This window comes from Strongylocentrotus purpuratus, unplaced genomic scaffold (assembly GCF_000002235.5).
Source record: "Strongylocentrotus purpuratus isolate Spur 01 unplaced genomic scaffold, Spur_5.0 spur5_scaffold_20, whole genome shotgun sequence".
In the NCBI taxonomy this organism is placed as follows: Eukaryota; Metazoa; Echinodermata; class Echinoidea; order Camarodonta; family Strongylocentrotidae; genus Strongylocentrotus; species Strongylocentrotus purpuratus.
The window spans coordinates 10,861,589-10,878,604 of NW_022145606.1; the positions used below are offsets into that span (position 1 = coordinate 10,861,589).

The window sequence follows — 17,016 nt, forward strand, 5'->3', positions numbered from 1 at the left end:
AGATAAATATGATGTTATGTATACGGAAGACATTCTGGAACCTCATCGACCTCTAAATTGGGTATTCAGCACTTTATTTGCCCGAAAACATGCATTTTCTAAAGGCGGTGTCACACAGAGCCCCAAAATCTTTAGTTATCCTCTTAATTGTCGCCTGTCATCATTATCCCATTAACAATCTCTAACGAAGCACGAAGATTTTTCAAGGGAATTTTTAAGAAATTTTTCTGTGTGACACCGCCTTAAATAATGCCAAATAATGAAAAAATAGGGACTTAATTGTCTTTAAAATGTTATTTCTTCATGACAATACTAAGCAGTCTGATATATTTTTTTTGCACAAGATTGACGTTCATTTCAAAATGGATCCAAACAAATTTGAAATTGATGTATCGGTGGGCGTGGCTTGACGTTCGGAAAAATCAACATAGTAGGATTGATGCAGAGTTAGTCAATAAAAGACTGTTTGCAGTATGCTTTATTGACATGTATTATAGATATGTCATGGGTCGTCTTCACGCTGCCTGCACACGGCACGTAGGCAATTTGCACACAGTACTACACGAAACAGTTGCATGTAACACACCCATAGGCGTACAGTACAGGAAAAGTTCTTCATTCAAAATGGCGTACCTACGTACCGTGTGCACCGGAATTCTCTTTTTCGCCATCCTGACAAACTTTCTTGCGATCACGGTCGCGAGATTGACCAGGGAATCGAGGGAAATACACGATCACGGCAATGATGACGACTACGTGGAAATTGGAAATTATCTTTTGGAGGTTGAGCTGGCAGGCATGAGAGAGGAATTCGATTTTTTGAACAACCCGGAACAGAATGTTACGTTTGATCAAGTTGTTAGTTTGGTCGAAATAGTTTTCGGACGAATCGATTGTGAGCAACGGGTCGATAACTGTTCTAAGGTAAAACAAAAACAATTTAGTTTTCATAGTCATTAGGTGTTTTTTTTTTTTTTTTTACTTATTATTCACATTCTTAATTTTTATTTCAGTTTACGAAAACGGGGTTTCTCGTCAGTCAATCAACTGCTGTAAAAGAAAAATACAGAATATACATAACAGATAATCTTAAAGTTCAGCAAGACGAAACAAATAATTAACAATTAAATCAAGGCACATCTATATTCTGTTGAGTTATATTCGAATGAAAGTGAAATGGGGAGAGATATAGACAGACATATAAATAGAGGGTGGGATATTCATGGAGATAAAAATGAATAGGATTGAAGGAAAGGTGAATGTAAAAGAATGTAGTTAAATGAAAGAAAGAAAGATAGAGAGAACAAAACGAAGTAAAGAGATTGAGGGATAGAGAACAAATGAAATAAGAAATAACGATATGAGGAAATAGAGAAATAGAGAACATTGACAAAAGAAATAAACTAATTTATGAACACTAAAATGAAGGTAAAACACTACATGAACCAACACTGCAAACACAAGGGTGTCAATTTTAACACTATCCCGGTATCTATATCGGAAAACACCAGCTGGTGTTATTTAACACCAGGGTTTGGAATTAAACAATTCAATTCCACTCTTGGTGTTAAAATCTAACACCATTATTTCAACTTGGTGTTAAAGTTCAATTCTAGTTTTGGTTTTAAAGGCCCAATGCACTACTTTTAGCTACTTGCGCCCTTTATATAACAAACAATGTCTAATCGGTGACCATTGGTCCCCCATGATCCTCTTTTTCTTATGTTAACTGAGAGCTGAGTTGATGAGATAACCACCTGTCCAGTGACCTTGCTGGGCGCTCTAATCCCTCCTGTAAACTATGGCAGATAAGCTTTAACACCAGTGGTGTGTAGAATTTAATCCTGATTTTTTTTTTTAATCAATACCATTGATTTAACACTCAATTCAAAGAATCCTGCGATGTCTGTTGGAGTTAGTGGTAACAATTTTCTAATTTTCTGGCTGCAGAATAAATGTTCACACTTAACAGTATGATTGCGCTGATGAAATAGGATATTCAGACCTTGACAACAACAAAATTCCATAACCACGATATCCCGAAGAGATTCTTGACAGCTAGCTCGCGCATGCGCATGCACGATAGGACGTCATATCATATGACAACTGTCATCCGATGATTTTGCTCGAATCCACTAACTTAAGCGCATGCGCAAGTTCAACAGCATAACACTAAGACTCGGAACATCAACCTGTAATTAAAAATTTCGACACTCTGTTGGTGTTGAACGGACGTGAACGGACGTGAAATTAACACCAAGGGTGTTGTTTTTTTCTATTCCGCGCTGGTGTTAGAAATTTAACACCCTCGTGTTTGCAGTGTACGATACAATACGATGAATACTAACATAAAACAGGCTGTACATGTATGTATACAAGTGAAATCCCGATGGATCTAATTCTCAGGGACACCTTGATCTAGTTTTAAAATAAGGCCAAGAAAGAGTTACATAACATTGCCTGTCATTGATTTGAGTCTAAGATTAATTGTTTTATACTGTTGCACAAAAATTGTGTACTGAAATGACCGCTTATCACTGGTATTGACCGAAAAGCCTTGGCTTCTTCTGGCGTCGCAATAGGACATTGACCTTCTTCCTATAATTACAAATCGTTCACACAGCTAATGGGAAAAATATTATTGACGCATTAAAGGCTACAGTAAAAAAGAAGAGAGATAATTATTCCCATTAAAAGGGCAATCCATCTTTTAGTTAATTTTGTATGAAAGTAAATCAATAAAAAGAAACAGAATGGCGAAATTTTGAAATAATTTGGACAAATAATGAGAACATTATTATCTTCTGAAATAAGAGATCAGTATCTATGCGAAGCTCGACTAGGCGAATTGGGCAGTGGGTCGAACAACTCTCCAATTTGTCGTGTACGAAAAATGTTATGAATGTCCGTTTATCTCCTAAAAGTGTTCTCCTCAGGGCCAGTACTCGAAATATGTTATTAAAGGTCTCCAACATAGAAATGGCCTTCCTGAGTAATACATTTTGAAAAAACCTACTTTTTAGTCATTTTCTTTTCTGTTGGAAATTATGTGAAAGTTGTCCGGCACCATACGTCGGAATCAAGTGAACTAATAAATTGCGAATTTGAGATTCGCGTAGATGAGGTGCTCTCATTTTTTCAAACACATTCGTAACTTTCTTGTAATAGGTTGGATTTATTTCAAACTTCCACCTTGTTGTTTCCTTTGAGTTTCTCCTTTTATACAACTTGATCTATTGCAAAGGTTGGATTTCTGTTTAAAGGTAGAGAATAGGCCTAAGAGTACTAGAATGAGTCCCCAGACGAATTTTTTCCTACTTTTTATGTAATTTCATCATTTATTTCTACAAGATATCAGAGTGCTCGAGAACATTATTTGACCGAACTACATCGCAATAGTCAAGCTGAGAGAAAAAGCAAAAGAGAGAGAGAGAGAGAGAGAGACGGTTCGGGGGGGGGGGAAGAAATTGACGAGCTTGAATATTAAGACATTGTGACTCTCTTAAACTATCCTTCCTCTGCTTAATCTTCTTCTCCTACTTCTCCTTCTCCTCCTTCTCCTCCTACTTCTCCTTCTCCTCCATCTTATTCTTTTCCCTCTCCTTTGTATATCTTCTGTTCATTATTTTTTTTCATTCTATATTTCTTACTTTCTTTTTTTCTTTTTCTTCTTTTTTGTTTTCTTACTTTTCCTACATACCGAAGTCACCAACATTGAATTATAAAATTTCCTCTTTTCAAATAAAATGTGATGAAATCAGTCTCTATAATATAATTAAAAATCGCTATACCAATACTTATCCTTCATACGTAGATATTTGATTTTATTTTGTTTACAAGGACTATTGAGTTTTCTCTCCAGACAACATCTGTGTTCATTTGATTAAGGGAAACCCAACCTTTTTAATATGTTTAATTGTATGAAAGCAGAAAATAAAGAGAAAGAGAATGAAAATCAAACGAAGAAAATCTCACTAGCTAACACACAATGCGATGAGAACACCCGCAATTGCGCGTTCTAGAATATAGACCCAGCAAGTCATAAAACCACGCCTTTATTTAGAGTGCGAGCATTCAAGCGTAGTGCATCATGGGATACAAACTAAATAAAGTTAATCCAATATCTACGGACATTTTTAGCGGTGCATGAACTAAGCCCATGCGCATGAAAGAATTATTCAAACTACATGTTAAATCGCAATATTGTTCCCACGCACAGCACGCACACAAAACGTGGTGAAAACAAACAGATAATAAATCATGATACGGATGTATTGTATCACTATGAGGAAGTACATGCATCTAACTTTTTTTTTCAATAATTTTCTGGCAAGTCCCCTTTTTGTATTGATTTTGAGATTGAAGATCAACAATTGAGAATGTGGCCCGCAACACATAGCCGGATTTAAAAGGGCACAACCGCCATTGCCCTTTTAAAACCTCTGGAAAATATGGCCCTCTCGTCATGGTTGGTGAGTTTTTGTGTATCTACACCCCCCCCCCCCCCCCCCCTCGATGCTCTTCCGCAAGGCTAGACCCCAAAATGCAGAACCAAATAATAATATTAACTTTTTCCTTTCCATTTGTTAGGTTTTGTATTTTTCTTCTACTGCTATATGGATTTATTTTCGATTCACTTATTTTTTTTTTCTGTTTTATTTCTGTTCCCAACAAAATATTACAAATCAAATACAATCATTTACTTTATTTGACTGGTTTACTATTATTACAAGTGTATACATACTGTTTAAAAAAAGGTTGTTCTCGTCCTAGGATTGCCCGACATGGCAAAAAGTAATGCATGTAATCTGGATTCCAAGTATTGTAGTTCATTCATTAATAACATATTAATGAAAACCTCGTTACCAGGTCCCAAAGAGAGAAACATCTGTAAATTTGAATATGTTCAGAAACCGGTGTATTTAGAAATTAATTACATCAAGAAAGTTCTCTGCGGTAAGTCTAGGCCAACTCATGCTCACAACACTTGATTTCATATTTTTTATGAACTGCTATTGGTCAAACTGTTGGCGAAAGGGACATGAAAACAAAACCCTTTTTTTAAACTGATCATGTTTGTTTATTCTTAACAAATCGATACTTAATATGTAAACAACTATTTTGTTATCACAACCTTTATTTTTTTTATTGAATAATCATTTGCCCCTTCGTAATTATACCGCAGCTATAATGCAAATAACACTCTACCGCGATACACAGCATCATATCAGTCAAAACGTTTGTAGCTGAGCCGCCCTGATAAGGCGCTAAAGCAATTAAAAAAATTGATGTCTAATTGGGCGTTGCAATAAAGTTGCGATTGATTGTAAGTTGCAAAATTGTCATCTGATATTTGCAATCAATTGCAACTCAACTTTCTTGCAACGCCTCAATAGTGTCCTTAATTTCCTAGGATTTTTTCAGGATTAAAGCTTTAAAAATTAAATTAAGTTTAATAACTAGATCTAGCTTTTACCACCCCCTCCCCCTCCTCCCCCCCCCCTCTCTCTCTCTCTTACTAATGGGGCGTTGCAAGAAAACTGAGTGGCGATCAATTGCAAATTTGCAATAAATCGTAAGACTTACGCTTGATTTGGGGGATTTGCAATTGATTGCACCTTTCTTGCAACGCCCCATAAGTATATTAAAGGAAACCTTACCCTAAAGAATACGTGTATTCTGAAAAATGGGATGTACTCCTGTTCTTTGATGTATAATGTTCTTTATGAAAGTGTACAAGAGATAATAAAGTAAAGTTATTCTTAGCACGATTTGATGCCTTTTAGCATGACATGTGCGCGGCCATTTCCTTGAAAATGTGGCGTATGAGGTAAAGTTGTACATGTATCATGCACGAAGCTTTATTTAAAATGGAAAGACTTTTCAAATCAATAAGCAAACTTTTACTTTTCAATGAGCACAAATCATAGCTGGAAAGATAGAAATTATATTTGGTGAAAAATGTATAACAGGGGAACAATCGTAACTAATTTATTCAAAGTACTTAAACATAGCAGTTGACAAATCTCTTTCACCCCAGGAGAGCGCCAATTACTTATGCAATTTGCGTTATGGAAATTTTAGGACTAAAAGGATAAGGCCTATACAAAAGATGCTGTATTGCCCTTTAGGTGCCAAAACATGGGTCGGTCGGTCGGAAATCTTTTTTTTTTCTTTGACTACCTCTTTGGGCTGATATTTCTCAGTTTTGAATGCTTTAATAGAATTTTTTTCTCTCTAAAAAACGCTTTTAAAAAAAATTGCTAAAAAAGCCGACCGTAGATTTCAAGAAATTGGGTCGGTAACAAAGGGCAAAACAACATCTTTTTTGTATAGGCCTAATAGCAGGTGAATGTTCATTTTCATCACCACCGGACTCGAAGGACTCGAAACCCTGAACCACCATAAGGTCCGGTGACATAACCGCCGCTAGACAGGACACCTGTACGCTGACATCGTAATAAAACAAGAATCCTTTAAATATTTTGTGTGTGTCTCTTTAAACATACGCGAAGAGAAATACCGACTATTGCTGTTATTGATGTATATTACTGTCAAATTTTCATTGCGGTTTTGTTTTTGGTCTATATATTACAAAGTATTGATGTATTTGTGTTGCATTTCATAATACCGATTCACTCGTGCAAATCATTGTATGAATCCATGCGGTGAAGAGCGTGCTTGGGAAGATGGGTTGCGTGCTATTGGCTCGGGTGTGCGCTCGTGCGAGGGTCGTTGTGTGTTTACAGAGGATTTCTCATTCCCTTTCTGGCGGGAAGACAACAATAGGACAAGTACAAAACCTGTCATTAGGGACTTTTAGATTTGCGTGGACTGATACGTGGTACTTCCATTCACGGCAGTGCTTTAAAAGGACGTCGATCGTAGCATAGACCTATTGTCTTCGTGCGAATCTAAAAGTCCCTAATCCTTTCAATTTGGTTCGTAAGCATATCGCTTTTTGGGGGGTTTAACCAACTTTAGGTAGTTTCAATAACCTTGTGCATCTTTTTGAAATGTGCTGATGTCACAATGACGTGCTCCAAACAAGAATTATTTAGGACAGCGACTTTCCAACCCTTTTCTTGTCGCGGCATCCTTTAGAGATATATATGATTTCGCGTCACCCTAATCCCAAGTCATTATAGGAGTTTCATTAGGGACTTTTAGACTTACACGACGGAGAACGTGGACTGTCCTTTTAAGGCAATGTGACGTCACTGCCAGTGCCTTAAAAGGACGCCACATTGCCTTTAAAGGTGAGTCTACGTTCTCCGTTGTGCAAATCTATAAGTCTCTATGTTTAATCACGCTGGTACATGTCAAGTGCCATGAACACATGAACGGACTCATATTGCCCCTAAACTTTGAGATTGAGCGGAGCGAGCCAAAACAAACAATGACATTTCTTGTATAGTTAACTGCTATTTGTAAACATAATACACTAGATAAGTAATGATGTTATGTATGCGAAAGACATTCTGGAACCTCGTTGACTTCTAATTTGGGTATTTAGCACTTTATTGCCTGAAATCACATCGTTTCTAAATGAAATTGCGAAGGAGCGAGAAAAAAAGGGACACTTAGTTGTCTTTAGAGTGTTATTTCTTTAATGGATTAAAAAAAAAAGATCTTTAGTTCATTTCTCTTACGGTACACCTAAAGACGTCTTGTGGCACCCAAGAGGTGAAATAACGCTGATAATTTAAAGGCAATAAAACACGAGATTAATTGCCCTGAGTTAATCTTTAGAAGGTCTAAACTACATCCTCGCTCTCTATCTCCTCCGTCTGTTCTAGTGCCAACATGACTTCACATCTGACGTCTTTTCCAGCCTCGATATCGACGTTGCCGACGGACTCGATGACGCCGCGTTTCTCCGTGCTAGTCCCTTATTCCTCTTCGGAGCGTACGAGATGGTGGCGGTATGCCAGGCCGGTCGTGGCGGCACAGATCTCACTGAAAGTGTGGTGATGGCGTCACTCAAGATGGCGGCACCTGATTCGTCTAACTTGACCTTGACTGAGAATGACCTGGAAGTAATCTTGGAATCGATCCATGACAGCTATGCCGAGTCAACGAACGCGAAGGTGAGGGACATTTAATGTTGGCATATGTTCTTATAATACAAATATTGACTGGTGGACTTTGTGATAAAACGTTATTCGGGGTGTTTAAAGGTGGCGTGTGTCTGTTTAACTATATGTGCGTATACATGAGGAATAGAAGGACCGAATGTAATTTGTTTTGTGAGTGTGTTTTGTGTTTGGTATTGTTTTTTTTATACATGTTTTTAAAAAGTTAAATCTCTATATTCAGGGCTAGAACTATGCTTTACTTTCGTTCGTTCGTGTCTCCTTAGATCAAGATTAAAAGATTATTAACATGTTTTGAACAAAGCATTGTTTTATGTTGTTGTTACGTAAACATGTGTTTAAACGAGTATTTCAAATATTCTCCTTCTGTATACTGTATTGGGTGCAAAAGAAAATGTATACATTTAGTTTGACTTGTAATTTATTTAATTTCTGAATGATGTTATTTGTATTAACTTTGTTTTGGTTTGTAGTAATTCTATTTGGAGAATTAAAACATTTCGGATTAAAAAGGAAAAATAAGGCTAGGAGTGGAAGACGCTAATTAAGATCCTCGCAATCGATATCACGTGACGATCTAGGGACCAATAACATATTTGCGTCCGTAAGAGTTATCTGTAACATTGATAATTGGCAAAGGTATACAATTTTCGAATAGTAGAAGAATATATGATATATAAGAGGTGGAAAATGGGATAATATGAATAGATTATTGGTTATACTGATTTCGAAAAGGAAAACTTGACGGCATATCAACAAGATAAACGCATGCACAAATTCAATTATGTACGCTGCTAAGAATTCAGAAAAAAACGAAACGAAGCCTAGAAGCCATAAGCTACACATTCAAACAGTTCAAACGTTTTATTCATAACATATTTACACAATAATAGCAGGCCCATCAAAAATCTAAGATATATTATAGCAACAACACAAATCTTTAAAAAAATCAAATAAATATCTCATCACAGGGAAATAGTAATTTTTTGTTTTTTAGAGTGGAGAAGTGTGACGTCATCAAAAATCTATTTTTAGCTGAGATATGACCATCTGAATATGTCCAATGGGAGCTCAGTGTTATATGCTCTGGCTTCTAACCATTAGGAGCCATAGCATATAACACTGAGTTCCTATGGGGAGTATATTTATTCAGTTGGTTATATCTCAGCCAATATTTAACATATTCAATTTGTTTTCGACATTTGGACATTATTTTTGATGTTCTTTCGGAAAATGAAGACAAAATTGAGAAATTCTAAAAATAGATTGTTATGACTTCACAGCTTCGGTACTCTATGTCCCATAGAAATCATATTTGGATTACCTAATACGCCATTGCCATCTTTTTAGGTGACCCACAAAATATATTAAGATTGCGTTTGTTTGATATATCGAAAGTAGTTGCTATCTTGTTTTAAATATAACTTTAACGTAATAAATTCTTAAATAAGTAGGTGTTGAGATCGATCATGAGCATTCCATCCATGGACTATCAGATGGTGATTAGAAAAATCAAATAAATGCGAACTCTCTCGTTTTATCGTACATTTCATAGTGCTTTAGCGTTGAATCTGTCTTCGACGAAACCGTGAATGACCACGAAGCAGGGGCTGACGATGACGAGCTCCAGTATGCGGCGCAGGCCGTGGTTGCCGGTCTACTACAAGGGTACTGCATAGGAGAACCCATTCTGCCCTCGACCACGGACTTCACCGAGGCAATTTTCGACACGTTTGCGACGTTGGGCGTCATTCCCGAGGAAGGTGAGCATAAGAGAATACGACGATCGTAGAGACTGCCTAGAAATCAACCCACTGGGATCTTCTAAACCCTATCATGTTTCCTATGTAAAAGCACTCTGGGACGATGTAATTGTTTTGTTCGTACATTTCCAAATTCGATGCTCGATGTTATTGAATAATAATAATAATAATAATAATAATAATAATAATAATAATAATAATAATAATGTTTTATTTACCCAGGGTAGCCACTTCAGTTATGAAACTGCTCTTCCAGCGGGCCCTGCATAACATAATATGTTATTACTACCCTTCTCCAATCTATTATGCTGAGCGCTTAGCTAGAAGGCAGAAGGTCCCATTGTTATAAGTCTTTGGTATGACTCGGCCGGGGTTCGAACCCACGACCTCCCGTTCATGAGGCGGGCGCTCTAACCAATGAGCTACCATGCCCAGTTAATTTGCTTGTAATTATAAGGTCGATGTCTCGGACAAAGAACATTTTTAGAGGACAACAGATGTTCTCCATTAACTGACGCAACAGTGACAACTTGAGACAATTCAGATACGTTGTACTTAGGTTCAAATTTTTACTTTCAAATGACATACCCCTGGATAAAATCCGTGATAATGAAGTTTTCTATGATTAATATTTCATGTTTCTTGGGCATTTGCATCTAATTTATAAAAAAAAAAAAAGGTGGGGGGGGGGTAGGTTAAATCAGTCAGGTAAATGTCCATTGGGTGTTTGTGCAGTGGAGCAGTGAACTTTAAATGTAAAAGTAAGGAAAATCCATTGACGATCGAATTTGCAGAGAATAATTTTTACAGACTTTTGTGAAATTCCTCGGTTGTTATGATAAAACATTATGATAACCCCTCCCTCCCCCCCCCCCCCGCCGCCTCTCCCTGGCTCTCCCTCTATATAGTCTAACTCAAACTCTCTTTAAACTCTCTCTTTACATCGCAACGCAGAGTTCGCGCACATGCTGATAGACCTCGGAATCGGTGGGGAAGATGGCCACGACCATGAACACGCCCGTAGGAGGAGGGACGTCATAGCAACACGCTCGAAGGGGCGGAGCATAGAGAAGCGAGCTACGGTATTGGCTGATGATCACGACCACGCCAATCATAGCCATTCACACGTTGCGAACGTTACAACGGTAAGATGGATTGAAATTAATGTGTTATGCAAATTGCTCATGATTCGTCAATAATTTGACACAGGTCTGCGTCAACGAACTGCCCGGTTTTTTTGACGCACAACACGAGGGTGGAATGATAGTGAAGAGTGACATGTTCTACGTTATATAGTAAATGTTATTTCATATCAATCTTATGTAAGATACATTCCATGTTTTGATTCACTTATGGAAACATATATTTTAATTTAACACAAACAAACTTACACACTTGTCAAAAGATGATTTACGATAATGCTCGTTGTACTTAAAGCGTATTTCGATAGCCAAACTGCTTACGCTAATTATGCATATGACGCAATCAGTACATGCGCCATTCTATAGCAATATGTTTTCACTGTTCATTTCCCAATCATTCCTTGAACAATCTTACTCTCTCATGATTCATCAAAGACCATGCCAAACACAAACACAGTCCTATGTGTTTAATAGCAAAACGTATATTTAAATGTTTTATTGATCATTCATAAACAAAACGCTAACTGTGTATGGTCCGCTTACGTACTTGAACAACATCGCTGCCTATTTGACAGAAGAAACTTTCAAACAGAAACTCAAAACCAAACTCTTCCCTTAAGTCACGTCCGTATTGCTGCTGTGAGTCAGAGAGGTGATGATTAGGTGATAATTAGGTATTTCTTCATTAGCTCGAGATTGCCAAATAGCCCGCTGTTTCTGATAAGCAAATAAGCCCGAAGTTTTACAAATCGCGTTTTCATCAGCTCAACGCTCGAGCTCGAGAAATTAGCTCGAGATATTTTGCTCAGCGTTCGCGCAGAGTGCTAGTCTTCTGGCTGGTAAAAACGAACCGGACAAATAGCGGGATATTTTGCAAACTAGCCCAAGATATCTCAGAATGATTATCTCGACCGATTATCCCGCTAATTGCAACTGCAGGCTAAATGAAGGTGCAAATTAGCTTGATAACTTGCGATCGGGATAGTTAAAATAGCGGGTTATTTGGCAATCTCGAGCTGATGAAAACAGGCCTATTATATTATCAACACGTCTCTGGCCCTCAACAGGGCATGTGATAATCATGTTTAATGCCATTACTATTATCGTCGCTGTTTTCGCGAAGTGACGGTAGTGAAAAAAAAATGCATTCACTTTGCGTTACGATTTTCCTCACTTCGTGAAAACAAGGACGTTATTATGTCCTTATCTGTTGTAATATTATGCACATCGTGCCCAATCTTTGAATATAGATAACTATTATGTAAACTGATAAGTGCTCTATGTATATATGTTATTGTTCCAAATACATTTTGTTTATTTTCGTTTGGTATCCGCGCTCTGATCTGGATTATGTAAATAATTATCAACAGTTTATGTAGCTTCTAATTTATTCATGACATACTCAATTAATGAAACACCCAATTATAATGGTTACCAATTTTTCATCACTCTGACATTTAACATTCTTAAAATCAGAGAAGGCAGGGAGTATATAAAAGCCTTTAAATGGGGTTTAGTTCGATTGTGAAACTCTGCCTGAGGATTAAGTTTGAAACTCCGAAACATGTTCCATTCATTTAAATGCTATCTATGCTTTTCGATGTATTTATTTTGAGAGCTTTTCACCGTTTTGGTAAAGGCAAATGTTGTGTCGATTGCAAGGGCTCTGTTTCTTAAAACTTGTCATGAATAAAAAATGTTGAATTTCTGTGACAAAGTTGCTCTCAGCGGATCAAAAGCCACGATTTCAGTAGCTTGTGATTTGAACTTGTTTTGAACTTGAAACAGGGCTCTGGTGCATAAACCAATTGCATCCATGGGACTAATTCGAGAGTGAAAAGGAAGGAATCGAGTTGTATGATCGTACATCATTTGTTGATCAGCTGGTGTTCTTTTCTCAACAGTTTGACTGTCCGGTTCAAGGAGTCAATAGGTTAACATTCCACGTATCTCAGTGTAAAATGATCCAAGTCTATAAATGTTTTTATGATCTCGCACCCGGTTATTTGAAATATGTAAATTTCTTTCCGATTAGGCTTATTCATTTTGTCGGCAAAAAAAGCCGGATTAAAGGCTCGCTAAATAATACAATAAGATTACTTAACAATGCTGTAAAAAAGTCCCTAAAAGACATTGGATATGTAGGGTGTAACAGTCCTAGTGTGTATCAAAGGAATAGTTGCTCATGACATGCCTTTAAATTTTTACTGAATAATCATATTTCATAACTGATATGAACATAGCTTATCAACGACAAAACGTTGAGGTATGATCAAATCCTGAGATATGTTGCGACTTTTGCAATCAAATAATTTCCCCATCCACATCACTGTTTCCCCCTTTACGATGTTAGCTGTTAAAGTATGGAAATTTAATTTGCAGTATTTTGTTGTTATTTTTTGGTCGTTTGGTTTCTGGTTTGGTTGTATGTCCATTTTTTGTTGCTGATTTTTTTCATCGAAAGTCTTTGAATTCGCCTTCATTATAAGAACAACACCCACAATAAAAGGAAGTCTACGTACAGGTATATACATGTATGGCGGATAAACTACTACACTCTAAAGCCTATCGCACACCATATGAGTACGATCCGATTAAAAAAAAATTGCATCAGCATTTGATACGAACATTCAAACATTTGAAATGTTAATGACCAAGCATCTCAACAGTCATATGATGAAGAAAAATCAAGAAAAATCAAGAAAAAAAAATCAAGATTTCATCGGATTTCATGCTTCAATAGAAGAGGAAAAGCTCAACCGGCTCAGAATTGTAGTAGAATGCCCTCCCAAACCGAAAAAGAGTAGAGTAAAACATGATTTTCCTCCTACTTTATGCCTCTCTCTTTCTCCTTTGTCTCTAGACCTGCTTTTCGAGTGAAGAACTTCTCGACATATACGGTATTGACCATGAAGCGGGAATCACCGCAGAACAGTTCAACGAACTTTCTCCGTCACTGGTGCAACAAATCTTGAGTGGAGCATGCGCACTTACAACAACTGAGCCATCGGATATCTCCAAAGCAAAAAGTTAGTACAAATATTGTGATTTAGTTTAAATGTTTAGATATATATCACCTGCCTTGTTTTTCATAATAAACGTAATAAAACTTCTTTCACTTTCTTGTTTGTTATCACTAATGCCTCCCATTTTGGGGGTTCATTGACTCAGAAGTAGTAATAATATTTTGTATTTTGAGTAACTGATTAGTTATTCTGGTGATGTGTGTCTTAATGAATGTAATAAACTTCTTTCACGGTCTTGTTATGACTCCCGCCTTCCGTTTTGGGGTGCGTCATTGAAAGATCCCTCTCTTGTGCACTTTTGCAGAGGAATTGTTTCTCCAAACATATGTCCAAAAACTCGACATGGACTTTGTTTCATAAAGCTTGTTATAAATACCAAGATAAAAAAAAAACATTTATAAGCTATTGAAATTGTGGCGTTTTGATATTTGGATGAGAGCAAATTTGTATGAAAATAAAACACGTTTGTATGAAACAAGGCCCTGATCCCCTCTGTATGAAGATATTCAAATTCAAGTAAATTATTGAATTAATAATTGTATTGTAATATCTATTTACGATGACAATTCACGAAATGGATAATCAAATTTCAAAATCAGAATACTAAATAAATATTCCATGGTATTCTGTTGTTTGGTAAATAGATTGAGAAACACATGAATAAATAAATATTCAATCTTTTACTCTATTATAATATTTGATAGACTGAATCCGTTGTTTAATAAATTGATTTCAATTTTAGAAAAGGAATAAATTAAATTTATCGTTTTTTTTTGGTAATTCTATTCTAATGTGTGTTCTGTATTAGTGTGGGGATACGGCACTCTAGCAGTTTTCATCATCAGCCTGTTTGCGGTGCTCGGCGGGTTGTTCGTCCCGTGTATGTCAGAGGGTTTCTATGACAAGACCATACAAACAATGATAGCTTTAGCCGTGGCTACTCTGACTGGTGATGCTGTCTTACATCTTTTGCCACAGGTAAGCAATGGGCAGTTTATACCTTAAAGGGATTTCACCACTCTTTCTTGTGTTTTCCTTGTGCCTTTTGAATGCTGACTGGTGATGCTGTCTTACATCTTTTACCGCAGGTAAGCAATGGACAGTTTATCCCTAAAAGGTATTTTACCACTCTGTCTTTTATTTTTAATGAGCCCCTTTTTTATGCTGACTGGTGATGCTGTCTTACATCTTTTACCACAGGTAAGCAATGGGTAGTTTATCCCTAAAAGGTATTTCACCACTTTTTTTTTAATTTTTAATGAGCCCTTTTCTATGCTGACTGGTGATGCTGTCTTACATCTTTTACCACAGGTAAGCAATGGGCAGTTTATCCCTAAAAGGGATTTCACCACTCTTTTTTTTTTTGATTGAACCCTTTTCTATGCTGACTGGTGATGCTGTCTTCCATCGTTTACTACAGGTAAGCAATGGGCAGTTAATCCCTTAAAGGGATTTCACCACTCTTTCTGGTGTTTTACTTGTGCCTTTTTCATGCTGACTGGTGATGCTGTCTTACATCTTTTACCACAGGTAAGCAATGGGCAGTTAATCCCTTAAAGGGATTTCACCACTCTTTCTAGTGTTTTTACCTGTGCCTTTTGAATGCTGACTGGTGATGCTGTCTTACATCTTTTACCACAGGTAAGCAGTGGGCAGTTAATCCCTTAAAGGGATTTCACCACTCTTTCTTGTGTTTTACTTGTGCCTTTTGAATGCTGACTGGTGATGCTGTCTTACATCTTTTACCACAGGTAAGCAATGGGCAGTTAATCCCTTATTCACCATTGTTTTGGTTTTTTGGAGCCCTTTTCTAAAAAAAATCAAATCAAATATACAGGGGTATGAATAAGTTAGATGTTAACTGTAAGTAGTTTGTCTCATTATCTGTATTATATTGTATTACTTCTACCAACCAGTGGAAATCGAATTTCCTGATATGGTCAATAAATCTTGTACTTATTCATACTTATAAACGTTTCTTTCTCTATCTCGTACAGGCCGTGGGTCTCCACACCCACGACAGCAGCGGTCACAGCGCTCATACGCCCACGAGCCCGGAGATGGCGTATATCTGGAAGTGTCTCGTTGTCGAGATGGCCATCTACGTCTTTTTCGTCTTCGAGCAGCTGACGAGTTTCACGAAGGTAGGCCACCATTTTAAATCATGTGAATTCTAGAAGGCGCGATAGATCAGTTGGTAGAGCAGTGTTCTCATAATTCGGCGACCCGGGTTCGAAACCAAGGCGCTAGTGCCCTTCGGTAAGGCATTAATCCTCATTACCAGGTCTCTCGGTGAGGTCCTATGGTTGCTTACTAACAAGCTATTATGCTTTCCTAGCAGTCAGGTAAAATAACCACCACTACAAGAATCAATTGAACAGTCTTTTAATAGCTATATTATTTATAATGAAATCATAAAAAACAACACTAGTTATAACTTGCTTTGTCGCAATGGAAGCAAATTTAAAAATCAAAAAAACATAATGTGTCTTCTTCTTCGAACAGAAAACGAGTTTCATGAAAGTAGGCCGTCATTTTAAACCAAAATTATGCGTTCTGAACTGTCTTAATTTTGATAGTTCTAAATTGCTTGGTCGGAATAAGCAGATACAACAACAAAAATCGGAGAAGTGCGTTCTTCGTCTTGGAGCAAATAAAGAGCTTCATAAAGGTAATAATATTACTAATAAGATCGATGAAAATAACGCAGGTACTATATTCTATTGTGATATTTTCATTTTGTTTACTTGAACTTTTTGTGATATTTTGAATACTGTTTATGAACTACAAGATATATGTCAGACTCACATTGAGAACAAAATATTAATCAAACAATTAACAAATATAGGCTTACATGTTAAGAAACACGGATCCCCTCATCCTCATTTTCAAAAAAAAATCCGGAAAAAGGAACTTGGATTCTATTTTAATACCTTATGAGATCTACATGTTGCAAAACATTTATAAAAACGCGTATTTGTTTACCCCT

At 36.9% G+C, this 17,016-nt stretch overlaps 1 protein-coding gene across 1 annotated transcript; it reads left to right on the forward strand.

Moving 5' to 3' along the window:
- The first annotated feature begins 624 nt into the window (after positions 1-624).
- On the forward strand, positions 625-16,204 carry LOC115918895 (zinc transporter ZIP12-like). Its single transcript, XM_030993644.1, has 7 exons — positions 625-924; positions 7,800-8,090; positions 9,652-9,859; positions 10,814-11,004; positions 13,865-14,030; positions 14,836-15,005; positions 16,025-16,204. The coding sequence occupies exons 1-7, from the start codon at positions 625-627 to the stop codon at positions 16,202-16,204; spliced, it is 1,506 nt and encodes a 501-aa protein (XP_030849504.1).
- The last annotated feature ends 812 nt before the right edge of the window (positions 16,205-17,016 follow it).

Coding starts and splice junctions, on each gene's coding strand:
- LOC115918895 (XM_030993644.1), top strand. CDS start 625: ATGGCGTACCTACGTACCGTGTGCACCGGAATTCTCTTTTTCGCCATC. Junction 925..7,799: donor GGGTCGATAACTGTTCTAAG/GTAAAACAAAAA, acceptor CGTCTGTTCTAG/TGCCAACATGACTTCACATC. Junction 15,006..16,024: donor TCTTACATCTTTTGCCACAG/GTAAGCAATGGG, acceptor TATCTCGTACAG/GCCGTGGGTCTCCACACCCA.